This window comes from Vulpes lagopus, chromosome 6, assembly GCF_018345385.1.
Source record: "Vulpes lagopus strain Blue_001 chromosome 6, ASM1834538v1, whole genome shotgun sequence".
NCBI lineage: Eukaryota > Metazoa > Chordata > Mammalia > Carnivora > Canidae > Vulpes > Vulpes lagopus.
In genome coordinates, this window is record NC_054829.1 from 9,279,221 (window position 1) to 9,297,519 (window position 18,299).

General features: G+C 51.2%; 1 protein-coding gene across 6 annotated transcripts in view; it reads left to right on the plus strand.

Moving 5' to 3' along the window:
* Positions 1-18,299, plus strand: part of CLMN (calmin) — a 116,196-nt gene that overhangs the window by 78,943 nt on the left and 18,954 nt on the right. For all 6 annotated transcript variants that reach the window (XM_041760135.1, XM_041760137.1, XM_041760134.1 and 3 more), the window contains exons 3-9: positions 394-489; positions 3,033-3,116; positions 8,286-8,378; positions 10,164-10,354; positions 12,546-12,739; positions 14,139-14,221; positions 15,453-17,114. In XM_041760135.1, coding sequence (XP_041616069.1) covers positions 394-489; positions 3,033-3,116; positions 8,286-8,378; positions 10,164-10,354; positions 12,546-12,739; positions 14,139-14,221; positions 15,453-17,114 — 2,403 coding nt within the window. The remainder of the gene's footprint in view (positions 1-393; positions 490-3,032; positions 3,117-8,285; positions 8,379-10,163; positions 10,355-12,545; positions 12,740-14,138; positions 14,222-15,452; positions 17,115-18,299) is intronic.

Consider the following 18,299-nt stretch of genomic DNA (forward strand, 5'->3'; position numbering starts at 1 on the left):
GCCTCTTTGAGGACTTGAAGTGAAGGGCTTATACTAGGGTAATTTCATGGGAGTCCTGCTGGAATTATTTTCTTCTATGGAGGGCTATGATCAAGACATGCCCTTTCTTCCTCCCCTTAGGGGGAAGTGTGGATGTAGTGTGATTGGGGGAAGGGGTCCTCAGATCTCAGGGTCCCAAGGGTCTTCAGGGCCACTTGAGTGATGGGCCGTCTGGTGCCGAGTCTCCTCCACGGCTTGCCAGCCCACCCTCCATCCCAGGGGCTGCCCCAGGGGCTGCCTGTACACAGATCTAGGTGTGTGCAAGTCGTCTCTTGGGGGAGACCTGCCGCTCGGGTACAGTTTGGTGGATTACACAGACCACTCATGGGCTTCTTTCCTCTCCTTCTTCCACAGTGCAACCCTCCTCTAGAAGTGAAAGATTTATTCGTTGATATACAAGATGGCAAAATCCTAATGGCTTTGTTAGAAGTCCTGTCTGGGCGAAATCTGGTACGTATGTCACGGAAAGGTCAAGAAGGCATAAAATGCAAAGGAAAACACTGCTGGAGGTTTGCGTTCAGTACACCCTTGGATATAGCTACACGTACCTGGCCATGCGTGATCCTGTGACCAGAAACGTGGAAGGGTGACATTCCTTTCTCAGTGACCCAAGACTGATAGAATCAGGTATAACTAAGCAGTGTCCTTTTTTTAAAATAAGTAAATATACTTTAGTATGTAAATAAATAAATGCTCGGTGTTTTCTGGGAGTCTGTAAAGGGTAAAGATTGAAACTAGATCATTAAACTTTAGCTCTCCAGCTGTTACATGAACTAGAACAATAGCCAAGAATCAGGAAGATGGAGGAGAAAGGCATCTTACTAACTAAATTATATTATCCACTTGAGGCTAAAACAACTGCTGGCTTCTAGAACCTTCTTATAAGTATAGTCATTCCCCCTTACCTGCAGAGGATACATGCCAAGACCCCCAGCAGTTGCCTGAAACTGCAGACAGTACCGAACCCCATCTATGCTATGTGCTTTCCCATACACACATCCCTATGATGAAGTTTAATTCAGAAATTAAAGATTCACAGTAAGAGATTCACAAGGGTAACTAATAATAAAATGGAACAATTATATAACCACATACTATTATAAAAATTATGTGGATGTCAAAAAATATATTAAATTAAGAATAAATTATGTGAATATGGACTCTCCCTCTCTCCAAATACCTTATTGTCCTCTCCTCACCCTTCTTGGGATGATGTGAGACGATATCATGTCCACGTGATGAGAGGAAGTGAGGGGAATGACGTAGGCATGTGACCTAGCGTGAGGCCACCACTAACTCTCTGACCGCACGTCAGAAGGAGGGTCATCTGCTTTAGACCACAGTTGACTGTGGTCTTGGAAAGTGAGACCTCATCTAAGGGGCGACCACGATAGGACACATTGAACTGAACCAGCTGAGCTCGAGGTTCATTCCACTTTGGATCTCCGCCATACCTGTCCGTGCTGTGTGGGTCTGCTGTGCACAGGTCTGTCCTTCTCTCTCTCCCCTTCCCAGAGCAGGGGTTCTCAACACTGTTGACATTTTGGGTCTAACAGCTCTGTCATGGGAGCTGTCCTAGGCATTGCAGAGTAGGTAACAGCATCCTTGGTCTCTATACACTGGATGCCAGTAGCACCCTTAGGTGTGGTAGCCAAAAATGTCACTTGACGTGGCCAGATGTCCACTGAGGGGGCACAGTGACCTGGCCAAAATGCCAGTGTTGGTGATGTCTCAAAACCACACACTACAGTCTAGCGTTTGATGTGGCCTCCATGCCCCATTGTGGCGAAGTCAAAGGCGCAGCCGCGGATCACAGGTCTACTGGCCCAGAGCTCAGCCAGTGTGGACCTCTCCAGATTGACTTTTGATTATAGGTTTAAAGTCAAGAGCCCGTCCTACTTTCAGATCTAATGTAGCTAGAAGCTTGTCATGCCCCTTGACCCTTCCCAAAAGCAAAATGGGAATTTCCATTAGCTACTATTGTGGGGGAGGGGGGGGTGTTGAGTGGACTGAACCAAGTCACATAATGAACTCTCACAAAGGGTGGACCTGTGGCAGTAAAAATAGCATTTGGCTCCTTAGTGGGTCTGACAACGAGTCAGCAGCACAGTCCCCAACAGGTGTCCTGAAAAAGTATATCCTGGTTCCTTGTTCTGTGTTCCCAGCAACACCAGCTCCTACTTGGCGTCCAGGCCCCTGGTTGATAGATATCATGGCCATGCTGGGCCTCTGTTGGGGGTGGTCTTTGATTTTGGAGCCCAGACAAGAGCAGGCCACTGCTTACCCACTGGCTTGGCTGGAGTTCCCGGCTGGCGGAGCTGACACCACTGGTTTGCCTTGTAATGTAAACCGTCATCTGGAGTAGCTCCAGGTCAGGAGGAGCTTCCTCGGGATACTCCGCTACCGTTGTCAGAGTTCTAGCTCCAGCAAGCATCTCTCTCTCTCTCTTTCTCTCTCTCTCCATCTCTGTCTCTCTGTGTCTCCCTCTCTCTGTCTCAATCTGTCTCTCTCTCTCCCCCTGCCTGTCTGTCTGTCTGCCTCTCTCTCCAACCTGGGACAACTGTCCACGAGGCTCCTGGCAGAAAACAGAAACATCTGCTATTGGCAGGAGGGACTTGTCGGATGATTTAGCAGCTGTGGGGACACCCCAGCTGATGCTCCCTGCCTGACAAAACTGTCAGTGTGGCCAGGAGAATACGTCCCTGGAGATCTCTGGAGGACGAAGAACACCTAGGCCAGGAGCCGGGTCAGAGAGAAAAATTTGACAAATCTGTCCCCTGTTTAACCTGCCAGGGCGCCCTTCCCCCACTCACCAACTCCAGTGAATTAAGTCCCAAGGACCAGAAAGAAGGGGTGGGGTTCAGCTGCAAGCCCCTAACTTTCTCCTGAGACTAATGAGGAAAAGGTAAAGACAGAGGCACACCCCACCGCACCGCCGGGCATTGAGCACCTCCGTCGGATTCACTTCGGGTTTGCTCTGTTCTGTGTTCCAGCTGCACGAGTACAAATCCTCATCCCATCGTATTTTCCGGTTGAACAACATAGCGAAAGCACTTAAGTTTTTGGAAGATAGCAATGTAAGTATTTGGAACACATCGTGGTGACACCGCTTTTCTTGCGAGGAGGGGGGCAGCGTTTGACGTTGAGTGCCAGTCACAGGAGAAGCGTGCCAAGGGGGACCCTGCTAAATTGGTCAAATTTAAATTTTTTTTTTTTATTTACTTATGATGGTCACAGAGAGAGAGAGAGAGAGAGAGAGAGGCAGAGACACAGGCAGAGGGAGAAGCAGGCTCCACGCCCCGGGAGCCTGACGTGGGATTCGATCCCGGGTCTCCAGGATCGCGCCCTGGGCCAAAGGCAGGAGCTAAACCGCTGCGCTACCCAGGGATCCCCAATTGGTCAAATTGAAATTGAAATGTAGTGGGACTCACTCCGGTAATCCTTGGGCTGGAGGGATGGTCCCTGACTCCCTGCCCGCCGCTCCCTGTCCCATCTGGCCGCCAACTCTGAGGGGCACCCAGCTATGGGAAGGGCAGACCAGCAGGCCGGACCCCCGGCCATCAGCAGTTCACGTTTTCTTCTTTATCCCTTTGAATCGTAGTGCAGAGAGCGTGCTGCAGTGGGGCGGGGGGGGGCTTTCTCTTAGCAAGTAACGTTCTAGATTTGTTAGCTCTGTGTTTTGAGCTCTGCTTCATGTCCTTCAAAAGTGGGATGAAAAACAAACAAACAAACAAAACAAAAACAAAACAAAACAACAACAACAAAAAAAGTGGGATGAGATGGTCTTGGAGGGATGAAATTTCCAGAGCTCCTCTTCCATTAAGTCTCACCAGAGGTAAAAAGCCCTCGGCTTGCCCAGCGTGTTGGCGTGTGCAGTAGAACTTCATCAAGTGTGACTCACCCGGGGTTCTTAATGGTAAGCAACAGAGGCTGACCTTGGCTGCCGTACGCAGGAAAGGAAAGTGTTGAAGGGATGCCGAGTAGCGCACAGAACGTCTTGCTAGACTGAGGAGTCAGGGAGGGAATCCAGGGATGCGAGGTGCCGGGACCACTGCAGAGCCTGCCTCCCCAGAAGACAGGGACCCGTGTGCACAGGGCTGCCACTGCCCCTGGGAGAAGGACATTCCTGCCCCCGTCACAGCCCCTCGCCTGAACTCTCAGTATTACACATTGAGAGTCGAAGGCCTGGGCTCCCATGCCTGGATCCCACCCATGTCTCCACTGCCAAGAGGGAGGGAAAGCACGTTTGGCTTCTGAAAGAGGTAGGCTCCGCCTGCCATACTGTGGGGAAAGCTCCAGACACAGGAGGAAGTTCAGATGGTGGCAGCCAAAAGGCATAGGGCAGTTTACAGCAGCATCATTCACAATAGCCAAAAGGTGGAGGCAACTTGCCTTGGGTGGCTCAGTGGGTTAAGTGGCTGACTCTTGATTTCAGCTCAGGTCATGATCTTGGGGTCCTGGAATCGAGCCCTGTGTTGGGATCCACATTCAGTGTGGAATGTGCTTAGGATTCTTTCTTTCCCTCCACCCCGCCCCCTTCTCTCTCTCTCTCTCTCATAAATAAATAAATCTTTTTTTTTAAAGTGAAGGCAACTCAAGTATCCATCAGCCAGTGAATGGATGAACAAAATAGGGTCTATCCACACAATGGAATATTATGCAGCCATGAAAAAAGAATGGGGTACAAATGGTTGAATCTTGAAAACATGATGCCACGTGAAGGAAGTCAGATACAGAGGAGCGCTTATTCTTTGATTCCATTACTATGAAAAGTCCAACGCTGGGGAACTTCGAGTCAGAAAATAGATTCATTGCTGCTTAAGTTCGTGGGGGACATGGTGATAGTTAAAGAGCATGGGTTCTCTTTTTGAGGTGATGAATATATTCTCAAATTGTGGTGACGGGTGGTGCATACATCCAAGAGTAAGCCAGAACCATTGACTGATATACCATACGCCAGTGAATGGAATGCAGTGTGAGTTATGTTTCAGTAAAGCTGGGATTTTTTTTAAAGATTTATTTATTTTAGAGAGAGAGCAAGGGCACATGCTTGGGGCGGGGAAGGGCAGAGGGTGAGGGTGAGAATCTCAAGCAGGCTCCCCACTGATCATGGAGCCCAACATGGGGCTTGATCCCACGACCCTGAGGTCATGACCTGAGCTGAAATCACGAGTCGGACACTCAACCAGCCTAACCACCTTAGGCTCCCCAGGCTGTTTTTTCAAAAAGTACATCACATACTCATGAAAATGGCTGGCCTGTCCCCAGCATTGGCCTCACCTTGGCCTCTGCGCCTCTGTGCGGTTCAGAGCACAGGTCCTGGAGCACACGTGTCAGGCTTCCAACCTGGGAAAATTAGGCCGACTCTCGGGGCCTCAGTTCCCTCATCTATAAAATGGAAATAATAAAAGCACCACGCCATAGCTCAGAGTCTTGAGGATCAAGTGTGCCCAGCCCGGTGGAGTTTAACCAAGTGCCCCGGCCCTGGGCGAGGGCTCTGTGAACACCTGCTCTGACCACCTCCCTGCCCCCTGCATCTCTGCTCCTGGAAGGGAGCACCGAGCAGTGTCCCCTCTCATCCCAAAGGGGCCATTGTTTCTCTGATAACATAGAACCTTAGAACAGATGCCTGGAATATTCATCGCTCTTCCTCCCTGCTGGTTGACCCCTAACCACTTTCCTGCTGCGTCAGCTGCCCCGCCTTGATGGGCCTGGAATGTAGGCACCGTAGATAGTGGGTTTGCTTCCAGCAGCCCCTGGGGGCATCTTGACCAAGTGTCTTCCATGGGCCTGGGGTTGTGCTCAGTGTTGGGGACACACAGCTGCATTAGAAGCATGTTGGCTCCTTCAAGGAGCTTAGGGTCTGATGGTAGAGGCCTCACGTGGACAGCAAGGTGCATGTCACGCCAGGGGCAAACAGGAGGGGGGGGTTGGGTGGTCACGATCCCTTAGGGATGAACACCAGTGGCCAGCAGTGGGCAGCCAGGCTGGTGGGCCGTGCAGGTAGGACCAGCCCCGTGCAGGTGTGGCACTGGGGAAGCCACAGTTAAGGCAGGAAGGCCTGGCCTCAGTCACCCTCTGGGGCTGGTCACCAGTGTGGACCAGTGTCTCCCGACAAGGCGGCCCTATCATTTTCTGGCTTTGGAAGGTTTCCCATAAAGCTCAGCTCCAAGAGCCATGCTCAGCTTCCTCCAGGTGGGAGTGAAGGCAGAGATGGTCACCTTGACCGCTTTAATCTCCCCACACCCGGACGAGTGCATGAGCCTCCGGGACGGAGGGGGCTGTCAGCGCAGGGGCTCGGGAGACAGCAGGGCGCCCATGGCAGGTGATCCATCCCGGGGGACAGGTGTGGAGGGAACCCTGGGCCTGAATTTGATCTGCCGTGTTATTCACAACATCCTGGCTCCAGCCTGCCGGCGAGGAGCGAGTCATATACCCTCTGCAAGAGCGACCTGAGCCAGGGAGCTCGGGAGCCTCTCCCCCGGTTAGGAGAGCCGGGCCCTACAGGTGGGGTTGTCGGAAACCCCTGACAAACTGATAGGATCTGAGATGAGGGTGGAACAGTTGTAGAAGACCCGAGGGAAAGGGAGAAAGGAGCATTTGTGCGAGATGCCCTCCTCGTGCTTGCTTTCCCAGGTCTCCTGGCAGGACTTTGCAGGGTGGATTTGAGAGGAGACCTTGACCGCCTTTATTTCTCCTCTGCCCCTGAAGTATGGTTTTTACTTTTGTAAAGGAATTATGAAGGAAGAAGCAAATGTGCCAGAGGCCAGTGTGGCTCCCAAACTCTTGAGTTTATCTCCAACCCTTGACAGAAGTGCTCAGGTGCCCGATCTGTGTGCTCAGACTCTGCAGGATAAAATGAGGGCCAGTGGGCCTCAAACCTGAGTGCGCATCAGAGAACCACCTGGAGCGCTGGTTCAAAGGCAGGTGGCCGGGCCCTACTCTCGGCCTTCCTGATTCAGGGGGACTAGGAGAGAATTTGCATCCTAACCAAATCACGGGCCATGCTGTTGCCCTTGGCCCAGAGAGCACACTTTGAAAACCAGTGCCTCTTGATGGGATGAGCACTGGGCGTTATGCTACATGTTGGTAAATTGAATTTAAATAAAATATTTTTAAAACAGTTAAAAATAAAAACAACTGAAAAAGAAAAGAAAAGAAAAGAAAAGAAAAGAAAAGAAAACCAGTGCCTTAGGGATTCACTGAATGCATCATCCTGTGGTCAGAACATAGTTCAATAAATACGTTAATCCCCTAAAGGTTTCTATAATAGATGCATTTTAAGCAGGATATTTTGTAATGATGCAGATACTCAGGGTATAAGCCTTATCCCCACACACACTATTTCTTTTTTTTTTTTCCCCCAGAAAGAGACAGAGGGAGATGAGGGAGGGAGGCGGGAAGGGGCAGAGAGAGAAAGGAAATCTTGAGCAGACTCCATGCCCAGTGCAGAGCCCCACACAGGGCTCAATCTCATGCCCTGAGCCAAAATGAAGAGTTGTGTGCTCAACCAACTGAGCCACTTGGGTACCTCCCCAACATGCTATTTCTAATCAGCAATGGTAACGGTCTTATCCATCTGTGCTTCGTGACTGCTTATGTTAGTGCTCTGTGTTTGTCCAAAAATATGTTAAATCTCGAGGTTTGGGGGCACGTGGTGGCTCAGTGGTGGAGCATCTGTCTTTGGGTCAGGTCATGACCCCAGGGTCCTGGGATCGAGTCCTGCACCGGGCTCCTAGCGGGGAGCCTGCTTGTCCTTCTGCCTGTGTCTCTGCCTCTCTCTGTGTCTCTCATGAATAAATAAATAGAATCTTTAAAAAAAAAAATCTGGAGGTTTGGTGGCATCAGTGTAGCATACAGACAGACCCAGTGGGCACTTACCATCTCCCCTTGAAAAGAATGACTGAGCCCTTTCCTGGCTGTGTGTCCCGGGTGCGTGACATTTGGCCTCGGTGAAATTTCCTCACCTGAAACAGAGATGATAGAAGTACCTACGTTGTGGGGTTGTTGTGAGGTTGAACTGAGTCAATCCGTACAAGGAGCCTAGGGTAGTGTCTGCCCCTGGTAAGTACTATGTACCTGTTTATGAAACTCATCTGCATACGTTTTGCATGCTGGGGTCCCTGAGGGGCCCTGGGCAGCCCCAAATGACACAGATGAGAAAGAGCAACAGGCCCGCGAGGGCATCGGAAAACCAGCACCTACTTGACGGCCCCGTGTTAAGCTCATAAATTGCTTCTCTCCAGGTAAAACTGGTTAGCATCGACGCAGCAGAAATAGCAGATGGCAACCCCTCTTTGGTTCTTGGGCTGATATGGAACATAATCCTCTTCTTCCAGGTAAAGTGATTTCCATGACACACAGTAATGATCTCCTTGAGCCTGGTTAGTGCCCGCGGAACAGCGTGGGCCCACGTCCAGGGACCCCGTGAGATCTCGTTTCCGACAGATTTTGACTTTTCTGTTACTTGGAAAAACACCAGAGGCCATCTGGTTGCCACTGATGTGGGTCCCTGTGATTTTAATATAGTGACACGAGCTCCGGTTCTCCAGAGGAGTCGAGCCATCCCCTTGGGACTTAGAGAGTTAAATATTTATCGCAGAAAATAATTTTGTTATAAAGTATCACAAGAACCAGGGAAATACTTCTGACCAAACACTGAGCTTGGAGTTATCCTAAAGTGACTCATGCACAGCAGAGACGGTTAGAGAGCCGGAATGAGAGAGGGTTGCGGGAAGAGGCATACGTGATAGGTTGAGACCGTGCTCTCCATCCTTGGCAACGTCAGCCTGGGTTTGGAAACGTGGGTTTTATAGGGAAGGACAGGATCTGTGGCTGGAGTCTGAGGGCGGCATTTAAAACCAGCTCGAGTTCTTGCCCCTGAGTAGGAGGGAGTAAGCTGACATTTCGTCTTCTAAAAATCTCCTTTTCTGAAACAGAAAGTCATGGCTTATTATTTACTGGCCCTGCCGAGAGGAACAGTGACCTGCAGAGAGGTGATTTGCTGCGGCTTTTGTCCCAGTGCTTGTGTTGCTGAGAGGAGCATGTACAAGCAAGGTTTAGAGACAACAGATCCAGTTCCAGGGTGTAAGCCTTGGGCTTAAAAAAAAAAACCAAAGGCTGGCTCCCTGAGCCTCTGTTTCCACATCTGCGAAATGGGAGCAGTGGTCAGCTATGTAGGAAAGCCCCTTGTTATATACAGGCTTCAGGTACTAATGTGTCTTTTTAAACTCTCCAATGGATGCTGGAAACACTCTGAAAATGTGTAAAAAGTCAAGGCCTTAAGTCCCTCCCAGCTCTTCACTCACTCACTCACTCACTCACTCACTCACTCATTCATTCATTCAGTGAATGTCTGTTGAGTTTCTCCTATGTGCCAGGCTCTGCACACACACACTCTTCCTCTTGTGACTCTCTGGGACCACGGACAAGGCAGGCCCGAGTTATAGGACTGTGTGGTGCAGGTTCTGATCAAAGTATGAGCAGTGTTGCTAGAATGCTGAGGAGGAGCAACTATGTGAGTGAGGAAAACTTTCCGGAGGAAGTGACACCAGAGCTGGGTTTTGAAGGATGAGCAGGAGTGCGTTAGGCCAATTCTCAAACTACCCTGTGCATATAGGTTGTCCGTGGGTGGTGTTGAAATGCAGATTCTGATTCTGTAAGTCCGGGGCAGGGCCTGGGCTTCTGCATTTCTTGCAAGAGCCACACGATAGGGGCCACATTTCGAGTTGCCAGAAATTGGGTGATGGAGCAAAGGAACATCTGGGCAGCAGGACCAGGATGAACACAGGCATGGGGCTTGAAACTGCATCATGCATTCTGGAGCCCATAGGCCATGAGAGGAAAGGGGTATGCAGAAGCGGGTCTGTGGGAGGAAGACTGTGTGTGCATGGCCAAAGCGCCAAAAGAGAGAGACTCCAGGAAGAGAGGAGCTTCCTGTGAATGCCTGCATGGACCACAAGCCACATAAAACAGCCCGACCATCACAGGTGCTTCCTTGTCCTTGTGTGGAGAAGCAGCTGGGTGTGAGCTGGTCCCTCCAGCCAGGCTCCCTGCGGCCTTGGGTCAGAGGAGGGTTGGCACCGGGATTGTCTCCAGCGCCTGAAATACCATTTTCCTTCCAGATTAAGGAGCTCACGGGCAATCTCAGCAGAAACTCTCCATCTTCCAGCCTGTCACCTGGCTCAGGGGGTACAGACTCAGACTCTTCCTTCCCACCCACGCCCACCGCAGAGAGGAGCATGGCGGTATCGGTGAAAGATCAGAGGAAGGCCATCAGGACTCTGCTGGCGTGGGTGCAGAGGAAAACGAGGAAGTAAGCCATCCCGTCCGGTCCCCCTCCCCTCAACTACATGCTGTTGTCGGGCAGAGGGTGGGGGGCCTCCCTGGGTGGGAGGCGGTGGCAGGGGAAGGGGTCACCGGCATATATTATGTGCCTGTTGCTTCATATGGGCTCCGAGAGCAGAGAGCACCATACAGTTTATTTTCTGGACACACAAAGCTATATCTGCACACTGTTTGGTTTGCAGGAAACGGATAGGACGATCTGAGTACAAATCAAAGGGGCTTCACCCCATTAAATGCCAGAGTGAGAAAGGCTCTTGGATCCTCATCACATGCACCTCAGGGCATCTTTCAGAGTCTGTACCTACTTAAATAATCACCAGTAATGATAAAGGCGGTGTCGTGCCTGGTTAGGGCTGGCCTTTCCAAAACCCAGACAGGTGAGCTGGAGCAAAGGTCCTGGGCTGCTCTGTGACCCCGTGCCAGCAATTGGGGTCTCTGCAATTTAATATCAGGTCTTGTACTGGCAGCCAGCTGACAGCCCCTGGGGCCTGCGCCGTGGGCAGGGATGTCTGGAAAGCTAGGCCACGTGTAATGAGAGCCATTGGGGCTCTGTGGGGCCGTGGGGCCACCCAGCCCCGCCACACACACACTGGGGGCCCTTCCTGGTGTGTCACGGCCGCATCTGCAAGACGGTAAACTTAACCAATGGCAGCCTTTCGGGACAGTTAAGATTAAGTGAAGCAAGCTCGTGAAAGCGCCTTGAGAGGTACCAGCCCTTAAAAAAGCACTTACTCATCGGATCCCTTCTCCCCGGTATATGGAAATAAAAGATAAAAGAAAAAAAGAAGATAGGAGAGAGTTGGATCTTTGGGGTTTTGATCATGATAGAGTTGATCAGTGTAGACAACCCTTGGATGTGGTTTAAAAAGAAATCAACCGAAAGAGAGAGCACAGTCAGGAGGGAGGGTGACGGTCCCTCCCAGGTGAAGGAGAACGTGTGTTCCTGAGATGGTGAGACAGTTCGGGATCTCCGTCGTGGCGGTCGCTGCGGCGTCTGCACTTGATGGAGCGGCGTCGTGGGATGTGCCCCCCCCCCCACGGGAATGCCACTGGAGAGATCCCAGTGGACTGGGTTCAGCAGCCCTGCTTCTGGCGATCCACTTGCGTGACATAAGATACGCTGAGAGACGCCCTCCGTACTTTTATAGCTTCTTGGGAATCTCAAGTGATTTCTAAATAAAACTATTTTTTAAGAGAGGTCAGTGACCACAGTTGGAAGATCGGCAGCATCGCAGGGGATGGATTCTAAAGCAGAGGGTGCCAGGCAGGGTTATCTTTGTCCTTCGCTTTAAAAATTTTAATGCTAAAAAAAATAAAATAAAAATAAATTAAAAAATAAAAATAAGAATTTTAATGCTATTTATGTGAATAGTAACATTAGTTGCCGCTTAGTTGGTGGCTTCTGTGGGCGACGTGTGCCACACGTTAGGCTGATCTCACACGTGGCCGTTCTTGGGGGCAGAACCTTAACGCTTCCCCCCAACAGCCGCAGAGAGGTGTTGTCATTTTACACCTGCGGAGCTTGAGGGCCCGAGAGGATACGGGACCTGCCCAAGGCCACAGCACTGGGGACGCACAGAGGGAAGCCGGGATGTGAGCTTGGATCTTTCTGGCTCCATCCCCTGATTTGCTATTTTGACCATCACTGAAAAGTGCACAGTTTGGAGAGTTGCTCCTTTACGTGCCTGGGAATCTGGGAACATAAGCTCCTCATCTGCCTTTGGGTGCAGCATTCGCCTTTCTATTCTATTATTCTATCTTTTTAAAGATTGTATTTATTTATTCATGAGACACAGAGAGAGAGAGGCAGAGACACAGGCAGAGGGAGAAGCAGGCTCCCCATGGGAACCTGATGTGGGACTCGATCCCAGAACCCTAGGATCACGCCCTGAGCCGAGGGCAGACGCTCAACCACTGAGCCACCTAGGTGTCCATCTAGTTTATTATTCTATATTATTCTAATGTTATTCTGTTTCTCTGGAAATGGAGACATGGTGGTCTGGTCCAGCCCTCCCAGGACTCAGTGCCTCTCGAGTCGGCAGCTCCTGGCCCCGCTCAGAGGCCAGCAGGTTGCCCCATGCCACATGCTCACTGTGGAGGGGAGTCCAGGCCGTTGGCTGACCTGCATCACTCAAAGCACCGTGGCTGCTTTGCTGCAGGTATGGCGTGGCGGTGCAGGACTTTGCAGGCAGCTGGAGGAGCGGGATGGCTTTCCTGGCCGTGATCAAGGCCATCGACCCCAGCCTGGTTGACATGAAGCAGGCTCTGGAAGATTCCATGCGGGAAAACCTAGAGAAGGCTTTTAGCATCGCACACGAGGCTCTTCACATTCCCAGGCTCCTGGAGCCGGAAGGTAGTGCTGGTTCTCGCTCTTTCTCTTTCTTCCCTGTTAATTATTTTTGTGACGTGTGTAATACATGCATGCACATGTAGGAAAATTTGGAAAATACAGAAAAATCTAATGAAGTCATGTTGCTATTTCCTATATTCCTACCCCTTAGTATTTTTCAATGTGTCTCATGACAATTTTTTTTTTACATAATTGAGATCAACTGTCTACATAGTTGACCCTTGAGCAGTGCAGAGGTTGGGGTTACTGACTGCCCCCCCCCCCGCACAGTTGGAAATCCACGTATAACTTCTGACCCCCTAGAGACTTAACCATCAATAGCCTACTGGTGACTGGAAGCCTTCCCCACGACATGGACACTTAACTCTGTATGTTACAGGTATCAGACACTGTGTTCTTTACAATAAAGTAATCCAGAGAAAAGAAAATGTTATTCAGAAAAACCTAAGGAAGAAAAAATACATTTATAGGACTATGTAGTATTTACTGAAAAAAAAAAAAATTCTGCCTATGAGGGGACCTGTGCAATTCAAACCGTGTTGCTCAAGGATCAACTGTGGTTCTTTATTATGCTTTTTTTTTTAATTAAGTTTTTCATTTTGGTTCCAATATACTTAGCATAGAGCACTGTATTTGTTTCAGGTGTACAATCCAGTGATTCCACTATTCTGACCATTGCTCAGTGCTCTTCATCCCCATCACCTATGTCTATATTTTGCTTTTTTTTAACTTACTGTAGTAATTATGACCGCAGCACCTTACCTGTTGCTATCATGTCATTGTTATATAGTTTTAATGGCTGCACAATGGCCCATCCGGTGGGCACACCAAAATTGACTTAGGTCTCCTACCCCTGGTGGACATGAGGTTGTTTTGGGTGTAGTCACGTTTACATACAACATGCAGCGAACACCTTGCTGCGTAGAGCCCAGTGTGCATCTCACATCATGCCCCTTGGGACCGGACGCCACGGGTGGAACACCAGAGTCGGGAAGTGCGCACCTTTTTAAGGCACTTGGCTCTGTCAGATTGTTTTCCGCATAGCTTGGGCTGGTTTGGGACTCCCTCCAGCAGTGACGGAGGGAGGGCCTGGCTCCGCAGACTCGCTGATGGGGTCGGCAGGGAGCTGACTGCTCCCAGTGGGGGGATTCGGACAGCAGAGAGTGACGGACGGTCTTGGGGACGAGGAACTCTGGATTCTGCATCCCAGCTCCGCTCTTCATCAGACAGATGTGAGACTGTAGTCAAGTGATTCAGCCCCCCCGGGTTTAAATCTCCTCAAGTATAAAATAAAGGGAAAACGTCAAAGATCTGTGGGACTCTTCTCCATCAAGCATCCCCTGATTCTGTTTAAAAAATCGCATATTCACCGTCCTTCCAACTCTTGTGTCTCTCTTGACAGACATCATGGTTGACACGCCAGACGAGCAGTCTATTGTGACTTACGTGGCACAGTTTCTGGAACATTTCCCAGAGTTGGAAGCGGTAGGTTTGTTTCCCTTAACTTCGATGCGGAAAGCGTACGTGTCCATCTGTTGGCCACCACACAAAGCTGGGGTTCGGGCTGTGTGGTTCTGTGCAGTGAGCGGTAGTGATCAAAACCGGATCTCAAGTTCCCTTGAGCGTTGCCTTGGCACATTTTATTTTGTTTATTTTCTTAAAATAGATTTTATTTATTTATTCATGGAAACACAGAGAGAGAGAGAGAGAAAGAGGCAGAGACACAGGCAGAGGGAGAAGCAGGCTCCATGCAGAGAACCTGATGCGGGACTCGATCCCAGGACTCCAGGATCACACCCCGGGCCAAAGGCAGGTGCTAAACTGCTGAGCCACCCCGGGATCCCCCGAGCCACCCAGGGATCCCCGTCTTGGCACATTTTAATTTCAGGATCCTAGATAAGGCGCTTTCCATTTATAAGCAGATAGCAAGCTGGACAGCCATACCTCTTGCAAACATCTTCCCCGAAACCAAACTTCACTGAGATGGTTAAAGATGCCTGCTTGGCACACGGATTGGCTGCACGATCTTCTCGATGTCGGCCGGAACATGTTAGCAGCTTACTGCGTTTTATCAGAATGTGAAAAAGGATACAAGACAATGATCATGCAGAAGCACGCCCTCTTATTTTCAGAATCCCAGACTACACTTGGAGGGGAATCAGACCTTTCAGAAGCTGTCACAGCTCCACTGAGCCTGCAACCCATGCTGTCCCCAACCTTGAGATGATATTAGTGACAGCAACAATGTAACAGTAGATCTTTATTGCATTCACTAGTAATTTACTGAACACCAAAAAATAATAATAATAATAATTTTAAAAAATTTACTGAACACCCGCTGCTTCCTCGGGGGTGGGAGAGGGGGGCTCAGCAGTAAGCTGAATGCATGAGGTCCCTGACCTCGCACGGCGTCGTTCTGAGAGACAAAACAGTTAACAAGTGAGCAAATACATTCTCTGAGTTCAGGTAGTGGTAAGTACTAGACAGAAGCAAAGTAAGCATTTCTTCGTATCCATAGCTTTTAAAAACATATTCTTTTCAGCTTATCTGGTGTCTCCACATTTCAGCCAAAGCAACCATCTGTGTCTCTTAATTAGAACACTTCGCCTGAGTTCTGAAGTGGCTTTTCCACTTCAGGTTTTTGTTTTAGGAGACGGGGGTGCACACTGTATGTCAACGCCCCCCTGATTTCGATATGCCCTGTGTGTTTTCGCAGGAGGATTTCACGGATTTGGATAAAGAAGCTCCAATTGAATCCACTTTTGTCCGCATCAAAGAGACTCCTTCTGAACAAGAGAGCACGGTCTTCCTTCTGACCGAAAACGGGGACCGAGCCTACACCATTAACCACGAAGCCAGCCAACCACCACCCTCCAAAGTCTTCGTCTGTGACAAGCCCGAGAGCGTGAAAGAAAGCTTCCAGGATGGCGTGTCCGGCTGTGCGCTGTCAGACAGCACCACCGAGTTCATGCACCAGATCATCGACCAGGCCCTGCAAGGGGACCCAGGTAAGGCCAGCAGCACCAACGACCCGTCTCCAGAATCTTCCATTTTATCATCGAGAAAGGACAGCCGGAGGTCCAACTCATTGCCGATCAAGAAAACCGTGCACTTTGAGGCTGACACCTTCAAGGACGCTTCCTGCAGTAAGGATCCTTTCTACAGTCATGACTTTCGCTTTGAAGGGAGCCCGAGAGGGACAAAGGACTCGTTGAAGCGGGATGGGCACCTCCTGGCAGTTGAGATTGCTGAGGAAAAGTCGCAACAGGAGGCCCCCAAGATTGCAGAAGCAGCCTCTGAGTCCCCAGGTGACGTCTCTTTGGCGGACGGCAAGAGCAATCATTCGCAGACTTCCCAGAGTTCTCCATCCTGGAACGGGGAGCCAGAGGGTGCCAGCAGCCCAGGGGAGGAGAGCTGTCCCCTCTCACCCCTTGAGGACAACACCATCATGGCCAATTCCTTGGATTTCAAGGTCAAGCTGCTGACCGTAGAAGCTATGGGTGAGGAAGACTGTTTTGAGGGCATACCCTTAGAAACCTCTAAATTTAGCAGCGACCTCATAGATGTCGCCTCGACCAGCCAGGCTTTTAATGAGGTCCCTTCTCCTCATGAGAAGAAACCAGCGGAGGACGAGGTTTTGGAGGATCACGCTGAGAAACCGGAGAAGAGGAGGAGTAAGTCTGTGCACCAGAGGAAAGATTTGGACGAGTCCCCAGAGAGGCCCAATGGCCTTGAACCTCACAGGGACCCCGGGCAGGAAGACCAGGGCTCCTCTCCAGCCCCAGGGGAGGCGCCGGTGGATAAAAAGCCAGAGGTGTACGAGAAGCCCAAGCGCAAGTCCCCACGGCGCCGTCGGGGCGAGGACAACGGGGAGGCCCCGGGGCCGCAGGAGCCAGAGGGGGAGCTGCCCCCTGACCCCCTGAGAGGCAGCGACAGCCTGGAGACCCTGTGCAGCCGCAGCGAGGAGGGCCTGGACTTCAAGCCCTCTCCGCCCCTGTCCAAGATCTCCGTCATCCCCCACGACCTGTTCTACTACCCGCACTACGAGGTGCCCCTGGCTGCGGTTTTAGAGGCCTATGCGGAGGGTGTGGAGGACTTGAAAAATGAAGACCTGGAGCTCGAGGAGCCGGAGGGCTATCCGTGTGCCGTGGGGGCCAGGGACGAGGCCCAGGAGGCCGCGGAGGCTGAGGCCTCTCAGAGTAGCTGCAGCTTCTCAGGGCCGGAGGAGGATGTCCCCGAGGCCAGCATCCCCGCAGCACCTTGTCCCGACAGGGGTGTGGAGGATGCCACACTGGCCGCAGAACCTGCCGCCCTGTCCCTGCCAGACAACCGCCAGCGAGGGGAGGCCAACGGCTGTGCCCCAGTGGAGAGCCATCAGGTACTCGATGGCAGGTTCGGGAACCCTGAGTCCTGCCCCAGGACTCTACTTGTCCCCCTCCATGGAACAGGGAAGCAGAAGCAGCCCGGCGGCCCGGGCCAGACTTTAAGGAGGCCCTCAGTCCGGCTCGGGCAAGGCCGGGGCTAGCACCCCAGAGGAGCACTCCTGAGATTTAGTACCTCGGGGCCTCCCGGGCCTGCCCACAGGGCAGCCAAGAGGATGGAAGGGGGTCATGTTTGACGGCCAGGAGAGGTAGCAGCCGTGGTCATTGTCTGGGGTACTGGTAGCCACACCTAGCGTGTGCTCAGTGAACCTTAGCCCCCGCCTCCTGCGATGGCCTGAGAAAACCATGTGAGCTCACCTTTGACCCCAGCCTTGATTTTTGAAGGTGGCCCATTGGTATAATTATCTAGCTCCTGTGCTTGGAAGTGGGGGACAGGCACTTCCAAGTTCTCGCAGCTGGGCACATGCTTTGCCACCGCTTGGTGCTCCCAGTTCACCGAGCTCAGCAGCTCGAGGGGCCATGGGAGTGGGCAGCAAGAGGGTGCAGGGGCCCCTGCCGTCTTCTCCCTCCCCTCCCCTCCAGCCAAACTGGCTTCCCTCCCCCCACCCCCCTGCCCGACTCTCGGGCACTCCACACTCTGCTCTGCCCCACTCAGGCACCACTTGGCCAACACTTGTGCCCCTTCAAATCCCAATGCCAACAACACCTCCTCCCGGGAGCCTGCCCAGCTTCTCCCTAGGCAGAACAGTTGCTTTCTCCTCCATAGTCAGAGACACGTGACAGCGCTCTACTTTTCTGCTACCCTGGTTTGGTGTTTGTGATTTTTCTCTCCAAGGAGAGAATGAGCATCTGTGTATTAATCTTCAAATTCTGGAGAGCAGCCTGGCAGGGCTTGCAGCGCGGGAAACAAAGGTGGATTGCATGGTGGTGTGGGGGTGTAAGGCGGATGTAGGGTAAAGTGAACCCCAAGATAAAGACAATGCTCTGGCTCATGGCAGGGGAGAGTCAAGGCTGAGTGAGGGGCTGAAAGGTGCTCAGGGGAATGAGAAATCCTTGCATCTGGAGGGCTGCAAGAGAAAGGGGCATTATCAGTAGTCTTAAAACATTTAGGATTTTTTTTTAAGATTTTATTTTTATTTATTCACGAAAGACATAGAGGCAGAGACATAGGTGGAGGGAGA